General features: G+C 32.2%; 1 protein-coding gene across 7 annotated transcripts; it reads left to right on the top strand.

Moving 5' to 3' along the window:
* Window positions 1-1492: 1492 nt before the first annotated feature.
* LOC107484476 (uncharacterized) lies at window positions 1493-8711 on the top strand. 7 transcript variants are annotated; one of them, XR_001591144.3, is made up of 12 exons: window positions 1493-1748; window positions 1825-1897; window positions 2229-2284; window positions 2583-2633; window positions 3674-3845; window positions 5297-5467; window positions 5633-6215; window positions 6308-6620; window positions 6777-6969; window positions 7271-7476; window positions 7942-8043; window positions 8377-8711. XR_001591144.3 is itself a non-coding variant. In XM_052260416.1 (4 exons), the coding sequence occupies exons 1-4, from the start codon at window positions 1793-1795 to the stop codon at window positions 2609-2611; spliced, it is 234 nt and encodes a 77-aa protein (XP_052116376.1). In that variant the 5' UTR covers window positions 1493-1792; the 3' UTR covers window positions 2612-2914. The 7 variants fall into 7 exon arrangements, 1 of the variants encoding a protein (XP_052116376.1); XR_008008332.1 differs by adding an exon at window positions 2461-2504 and having other exon boundaries at window positions 5297-6215; XR_008008334.1 differs by having other exon boundaries at window positions 1837-1897; window positions 5297-6215.
* Window positions 8712-8717: the final 6 nt, after the last annotated feature.

Genomic DNA, 8717 nt, shown 5'->3' with positions numbered 1-8717 from the left:
GTGTTTAACCCACTAACAATAATGTTTGTCATCATCAAATTAATTTAGTTAATTTCTTAATTCAACAATTGATTTATGGGAATGACTGAAAGATATTTAGCTTTACAGCTTCAATTTCTCTCTTTCAAGTTCATATAATTTTAGTATTTCAAGTTTTCGATTAATCCAATCGAAAACGGTCAATCAAGTTCGATTTTTAGAACCTTTAAAAATACACACAAAATAACTTGATTTATAATTTAATCCCATTAAAAACTGATGTAAACATCACATATAATACATTGCTCAACAACATACTAAAAGGTACAAATACTTTAAAGTCTTAAAAGACACAAAAAAAACTTCTTTTAACAAAATTTCAATAGCTCATAACAGTTGATAGAAGAAAGGTTATATATCAAAGTGATAGACAATATTAAAAATTGCTAATAATATTAATTAATTACGATCGAGTGAAACAAAAAGTGAAAGTAATAAAAAAATACCATTAAAGATAATTTAAGAAATTGAATATAAAATTAAAAAAAATATTTTTTATCTATTAGAGTTATATATGAAAATAACGAGTATTTTGAATATAAATTTTTATCTCCATTTTAAATTAAATACTATTAAAAAATAATAAATAAATTTAATAATGCTTATAAATAGTTAATTTGTAATTAACGTTTAGAAATATTTATCTTTATTTTGTTATACATAATTTTTAAATATATTATTTAATTCAAAGTTATAAATTTTATACGTTCTAAAGTTAAATAAATATTAAAATTGTTTATATTTGTTTTTAAATATTTTTTATTTTTAATTTTTAAATTATTTCATCAAATTTATAATTTTAAAAATAAAAATATATAAATTAAGCTTCCGGACCAGATCGACCGGTTCGATCGAAAAACTGATGAACTGGATCTTATACCGGTCCAGTCTAGTATTTGCACCGCACAAGGAATTGAACGGGTCAAATTCGGTGTGAACCGGTCAAAACCGGTGAGGTGGTCTGACCGAACCGTTTGAAAGAAAATATTTTCAAAATGCTTGAGATAGGGTTCGAACCCTGCCCTCTAGGAAACCAAAAAGCTCCACAACCACCAAAACACTATGTTTTCTAAAAAAAACTTATGTAAATTATAATACATATAGATATCTTCTATCAAATAGTTTATTTTTATTTAATTTATTTTAATTTTAATTATAAACTCACTCATTCTTAAATTAATTATATTTTTATTTAACAATAATAATAAAATCACTTATTTTTTTATAATTATATAATATCTATTAATATTATTTTTTAATAAATACTTGTAGTATATAATAATATAAAAGATATAAACTAATTAATAAATTATTAAAATTTAAAAATAATAATTATTTTAATATAAAAACAAAATAAAAATATTTATGATAGAATAAAAATAATAAAATATTTATTATTCATGTTCTATAATATTTTAAAATAACTTGATATTTCAGAAACCCTTACTCAATTGAAAGTTTGAAACCCTTACTCATTACCCTAACTACGCCGTGACGCTGTTGTCCTGGTTGGCCTCTGCGACGATCTCCGATCCTCTGGCGTTTACTGACGACCTTCTCTGTGACATTTCCTCCGGCATCGATCTCCATCGACGACATCTCCTACAGCGGCGATTTCATCCGGTGTCGTCTCCTGCAACTTCCTCTCCTTGTCGTCCTCTGTGTCTTCTCCGCCAAAATCGTCAACGCCTTCCTCTTCGACGATCCAGGTTAGCTTCCTTTCCTTCCTTTCCTCTCCTTTCCTTCCTTTTTGATGAGTCTACCCTTCCCTTCCTTACCATTCAGATCCGCCGCTAGGGATTGCATTCCGCAGGAGAGGAATTCCTTTGTCAACTTCCAAGCCAAAACCGGTGTAGAGGTTCGTTCCTCCTCTTACTGTATCGCAATACATAATTTGGACGTTTTGTCCGATTTCAACTTTTAGGGTTCGGAAGAAACTTTTGAAAGTGACGAGCAATAATTTGATTGAGAAAATAGTTAAAGGAAAATAATGCTCCTAAACTGTAGATGGTTATTGAATATCAAATGCTTTGAAGTGGTAAACATTGTGTTTCACTGGTTGATGAATTAGCAAATCACCATTTCTTTTTTGTGCTTGTCATTGTGGGGGAAGAAAAGTATTTTCGAATGGTTATTGGGTTGATCAGTTTATCACATTGGCAAGAATAAGATTGTTTTTGATATTGCAGAATGCAGAACTGTGTCTGGTGTTGCTGGACCGTTGGATACTCTTGATAAAGTTAAGGTAATGACTAGTTTTGATGCTATGCTTATTGGATATTCTAGAATTTTGAACTTTTCTCAATGAAATGTATCACTTTCTGTGCGGTGTGACTGAATTTTATACTGATCAACTGCAATAGGGACCAAAATTTCAAGAGATTGTTAAACTAGAAATTAAACTTTCTGTTTCTTGTACAGTGATCTTAGCAACAACCACATTGGAGGGCCATTTCATTCACTGTGTAATAAACATTGTGAATATAATGCTTAAAAAATAAATTATAAACATTGTGAATATACTGCTTTTGTGCTGTGTGCAGGCTGCCATTGTGAATTCACAGACCCTTGAAGAAGTTGCAAGACTTAAAAAGGTCCTTGCTTTTCTAGATCTGATGTTCACTTGTTCAATTTTGATTTTCGCTCTCTGCTGTTTACTTCTTAGATGACCCTTTCTTCTGATTGCTCATTTTTGTAAAGAGAATCTGTTGTCCTTTTTATTCCTCCTCTGCTGTCTAATTTTCCCTTTAATCCCAAAACAAAAAAATCATTGAGCTGGTGTGAGTATATTATTGTCACCATAATTTTTGTTATTGTGAAAGCCATGTTATAGTTTGACAGATTAAGTACATGTGTTGAATGAGTTTCCTTTGTCCCTTTTGTGTTTCTTGTGTAGTTGCATTAGCAATTTTTCATGCTTAAAACCTACTTTACTTGTACAATATACTTGTTTGTTTACCTTTTCAAGAATTTTGTATTTGTCTTTATCCTGATTAAAGGTCAGTTTGTACGGTGTTTCTTTCCTTTACATATGTAATATGTAATTCACTTTTTGTTTTCTTTACCTTTTCTTCTTCCCTAAGTCGAGTATCCTATTCAGTATTCATAGATACGAGGTTATTGTATTGATCATTTCAAACTTATTTTCTAATTATTTCAATGTTTGATTCTATATAAAGTTATAAACATTCTTCAGTGTTCTAAGTAAATATTTTCTAGCTCTTCCTTATCACCTTTATGCCTTGAATTTTCTGAGTCCATATACTTGGCATTTATCATTTTAGTATGTTGTTTCTTTTATCTTTCTCCTTAACTTGTGGTGATCCGGTACACCTTAAAAATTTGAGATTGAAAATTTTCAGGTATATGTGAAATTTTGTACTGAAAAGAACTCATTCATGAAGCTTTTCACCCACAATTGAAACTTATTATATCTCAATTCTGTTGGTTATTTATTCAAATTAGTAATTTGTTCTGTGGACCCGCTGTTACCTTGTGCCCATTTATGGAATCTGTTTGTCACTTAGTGTATGCACACACTATAACAGAAATTTCTGTTGCCCTGAAGCCTTGCGATAGCAGTAAATAAAATTGACCATTTTGTTGTGACAATAATATACTTGTTGATTTGTAGGTTAGGGACTTAACCTCTCATCTGAATGCTCTAGCAGAGTCAGAAACAGAGGGTGTCCAAGGAGCTGCTGCGGTTTTTAATCAGGTCCCCCTTTAGAAACATAAACACAAATATGAAGGCTATGCTATAGACTGGAGTCTTCTTGTTCCCGGAGCCGGAAGGCTTGTATCTGGTAATATTTGGTTATTTCTTTTTCTCTGTTTAGCTACATTTTATAAACATTGAATATTGACAATACTCGATTTGTTGGGCATACTGCTAGTGTTAAAGATCTGCTAATTATATTGGGGGTTTATGAGACCTCTTAACTATCAAATAGCAAGAGCACATGTTCTTTGTGATGTCATTGTAATTTCTAGTAATGAGAAGAACCGGGTTTCCCTAATTTCTTATTAACTTCACTTTGATATATATATATGTAGCCATTTAACTAACAGCAAAGTTGAGCAGTGTTTTCTCTGAACTTGTGTCTATTTCTCTCTGTTTCAAATTCCAATTACTTAGCTTCCTTTGAATTGTAGTTTTCATCATCTATTTTTTTTAATTAAAAATAAATGATAATAATAATCTCAAGTTTTTTCCCGTGAGACTGAGACTTAGATCCACCACTCTCTGATTCAGGTTAATTTATTTATTTATTTATTTATTTATAATTAAAATAAATTGTGTAAGGAACAGTCACTATCTCATTGGATTCAATACCCTAAAGCAGTAGTAGTTCATGCTTAGGGTTTCAGCTTTTATTATAATAATTATTGCTTTGTTTGTTTATTTTAATTATTTTTTGTCTCTCTTCCAATTAGAAGTACTCTAAAATGGCAATAGCAATCTCTATCTTTGAAACTGTTGCTATCAACAAACAACATTGTAGTGTGTCAAACAGTGAGATATATAGATATGGGTAATTTCATATGTGTAACATGTGCTTAATAACATGAATTATGTTATCAATAATCTGCTTAGTTTACTTAATTAATCAATGGCTTGCTATGTTATGTACATTATATAATAACAAATTAACAAGTTGGTTAATGGGTTTGCTTTGAGTATTTATGCTGGGATGGTTGTCAGAATAAATAAGTCTTTGAATGGCATGTAATAGTTATTCATATGGCAAAGGAAACAGTTAGCATAAATCATACCCTTTAAATCCAAGTCTCTTCTTGTTATGTGGGGTGCTTTATTGTTACCTTTTTGGCTATTACCTATTGAAATGTCATGAAGTATGATATACAACTCTGATTAAAACCTACTTCTTAATAACTTGATTTAAATTTGATTAGTATAATAAATCAACTTTGAAATGGTATACCTAGATAGTGGTGTAAGTTATCTTTCTTTGACCATAGTCAATATTTTATATTTATATTTTTTGGGCATAACACCCAGTTGCTAAACCCAAAAGGATATCAAGGCATAGTTCAATTATTAAGCTTTTTTTGTGCAAAGTTCAAAACAAATATTTAGTATTCTCCTTTTTTTTCTCAATTAAGCATTCTCCTTTTTTTCCCCAACTGTTAAGCTATTTGGACTGCTGTCTAACATTAAAAGCAACAACAGTAATATGAAGCAGTAATTAAATTAAAGTTCTCCATCTTCAGGATTGAATGCTTGATTTTGTAGGTCCTCGGATTGATCGTCGTTGTCGCTCTCTGTCTTGTTACCACCCTCCGTTTGCTCATAGTCGCTGGCGACAGAAGCAGTAGGTTCCGGGGCTGGTCGTCTTTGTCGTCTCCTTGCTCCGAGTCTCACCATCAGCTTCCTTCACGCAACCAAAAGTTGGTCCCCGATTTGGTGAGTTCCAACAAATTCCCCTGTTCTTTCTTTGTCAGTTTTGTTGCTGTAATACATGACTACATTTTGATTTTGTTGTTGAAAATATCACTGAACTAGTATTTTTGCTGCTGAAAATAATCAGTGGTATGAGTTTGTTACTAACGCTGCACTTGCTTCAACTAGGATTATTAGTATCAATGGAAAACCCTCAATTGTATACTAACAAGAATGAAGTTAAAAGGGTAGAAGAGGGTCGCATCATTATTTCAGATGCAATATTGGGCACTACTGGAAGGAAAGTTAAAGTTCTAGAAATATCAAATAATCACATAGAAGAAGTTCAGAGACAGATACAGTGTTTTAATAATTCTTTGGAACTCTCATCCCAACATTTTTTACAAGGGCTTGTTTATTTTCGCGAGGGGGAGACATGGGTTTTTATTTACCAGCATTATGACAAGGACTTAGCTGATGCCTGGGTCGAGGATTGGGACAAATTCAAGCTTTATCTAAAGCAATTCTTACAGGCTCTCGCAATATTATATGACGGGAATAATATGTATCATGGGAAGTTAAGAGACTACAACTTGGTAATAAGTGGGGATAGAGCCTTTGTTTGTGGAGTTGAGGGAAATCATCTTCCTGATGGTTTTAAAGATCAATTTTTTACTGATGAGATGGACGTTCTACGTGGGCTCTTATTAGCTTCACATAATCTCGGTCAAACTCCAGAGGAAATCGATATGTTTTTACATTTTATACGAACGTAAGTTAATTTATTCTTTTAGTTAGTATATGATTTTTATTTGAATTTTGTTTATATTTTATAGCTAACATTTATTATTATTATTATTTTAGGTGTATATCAAGGAAGATGATTTTTTGTCATCCGTTTTTCTTAAATTTTCAACATAAATTATATTATTTTCTTATTGCCAACGAATATTTAAATAAGCATTTAAGAGGTGTTGCCCAAGGTCAAGTCCTGTCATCAAGAATTGAAACGCTGTTTCGAAACCGGAGGATACATCAGGCAAATTGGTTCAATGGAGTGAACCGAGTGAACGATCCGGTGATGATGCAAAGTTTGAACAGTGGAAACTATAATGGTACTGTTACTCTTGCGTTTCTTCGATTTGCAAGGAATTGTATTGCTCACCTTAACATGCAGGTAAATTATTTTTTTTATATTTATATTTTAAATTTAATTTAATTATAGTATTTTGATATTTTCACCAAAATAAATATTATCTAAATATTGTTATATTTTTTTAAATTATATACTAAGTATTATTTTATTTTTTTATATAATTTTTTTTTCAAACAGGCAAATGTTGAGGTGTGTCAACAAGCTGAAACTTTGACGAGAAATATTGAAGAATCCTACCCTTTTTTTCTATTTGCATTACATGATGCATTTGTGCAAAACAGCATTTATATATTTGATATGCCCTAATGGCTTATCTAAAGCTTTCCAAGCTGCCTCTGCGTGCACTAATTCAGCTATTATCTCGAACTTGGTATGATGATGTTCTTTAAGCATAAACAACTGTTCTCCTAGATATTGGCATCTTAATTCATGCTACCATTTGATATTGAAATAATGCGATGGTTTATGTATTGTCTTGTCTTTCAAATTAACATCAACGGTAATAACAGAGGAAATTTTGTTGCAGAAATCCACTGTTGGGTTGTCCTAGTTGCAGGACATCTTAATTATAACATCATTAATCTTCCTTCCACATTTGAATTATTTACTGCTTGTAGTGAGTTTCTTTTGTTTTTTTTTTTTTCAACCTTAAGCTTATAAATGTAATGCAGCAAAAAGAGGCAGTTGGAGCAGAAGATACCCCCTTGGAGGTTGGTCTGTAAGGTTGCATTCTGTTGCCCAGGGAACTCTGAATGTTCCAGGATTGAGCTTCGGAGTTGGTCCAAAAGGAGGACTTGGTGAACATGGTGATGCTGTATCTTGACAGTTCATTCTTACAAAGGTGTCACTCGTGGAAAGGCGTCCTGAGAATTACGAAGTAAGTGAAGACAACTAGTAATATAGAAAAATATGTGTAAATGCTTTGGGAAATCTATCACCGTCTAACATAAGAATGTATGCATCGAGTTGCACAACTAGTTTCTGGAATTTAGTTCTGATATATCTAGAACAACACACACATTATCAGCTTTTTATAATTTGAAGTACATGCAGATTTGTTGACCACCTATTTTGTGTATTGTTAAGGGCCTATATATTTAAGTTGTCATGTAGCAAGCAGCATCATTCTTTGTTTATCCAGGGCAAAATAGGATTTAAGGAAGAATGGAACTTTTATACAACTTCAGTTAATGTACAATTTTGTGTATGTCAATAGTTTTATGTAGTCTTTATGCATATCTGACTGAACCTGCTTTATCAGTACATTTCTATCTCCATGTAAGATGATTTTTACTTGGAGAGCTTATATCATATATTGAGAATTTTCACTATATTTGTGCAGGCTGTTACTGTTTGTCCTTTGTCTTCAGTAAGCTCCCTTGTTCGGTTTGCTGAAGAGCCCCTGATGTTTGCAGTTGAATTCAGTGATGGATGCCCTATCCATGTATGCAATGTTATGCTACTGCAATTATGAAATTTTATGCTCTGAAATTTCTCATTTGTATGGTACTAATTGTAGGCTGTTTGTGATGCAATTCAAACTGAAGTAGGTAGATGTAACTCATCTTGGTTAAGAATTTCCTACTATGGCATGTAAAAAGATGGAAGTAAAGTATGGCAGTTCATTTGCTAGTTTAATTGCGTAGAATCTTGATATCAATTTTAAACATTTTACCATACTGAGGCAAATGGTTATATGGTATATTTTTATTTTCCAAAATAAAGAAATGCTGCATTGTCTAAGTGCATCTTTGAGTTTTGGTGATGTTTTGTGCAGGGTCAATGTGCCATACTTGTATTGCCAAGGCTGACAATGCCTGGTCATCGGATTGATCCTCCCTGTGGAAGTGTTTATTTGCAATATGGTCAGCAAAAGTCAGTTGCTGATGCTGAAATTGCTTCAATGCATTTGAATTTTGAAACATTTAACAGCAGCTGCCAAGGATGCTGTTGCTGAAGGTGGTTCCATTCCTGGATCAAGAGCTAAACTATGGCGAAGAATAAGGGAGTTCAATGCATGTATACCTTTTAGTGAGGTTACCTTGGCCTTGATTACTATGCTTCCTGCAGCTCCAAATCTTCCTCCAGAATCTCCTCCTTTGCCACCCCGTCACCAAA

Source organism: Arachis duranensis, chromosome 1 (genome assembly GCF_000817695.3).
Source record: "Arachis duranensis cultivar V14167 chromosome 1, aradu.V14167.gnm2.J7QH, whole genome shotgun sequence".
Lineage (NCBI taxonomy): Eukaryota > Viridiplantae > Streptophyta > Magnoliopsida > Fabales > Fabaceae > Arachis > Arachis duranensis.
The sequence above is the reverse complement of the archived record's forward strand: the minus strand, read 5'-3'. Positions and strand labels throughout refer to the sequence as shown.

Excerpts from the sequence above, each read along its gene's own strand:
- LOC107484476 (XM_052260416.1), top strand. The coding sequence starts at position 1,793 with ATGAGTCTACCCTTCCCTTCCTTACCATTCAGATCCGCCGCTAGGGAT. Across the intron at positions 1,898-2,228 it reads AAGCCAAAACCGGTGTAGAG|AATGCAGAACTGTGTCTGGT; the intron begins GTTCGTTCCTCC and ends TTGATATTGCAG. Across the intron at positions 2,285-2,460 it reads ATACTCTTGATAAAGTTAAG|TGATCTTAGCAACAACCACA; the intron begins GTAATGACTAGT and ends TTTCTTGTACAG.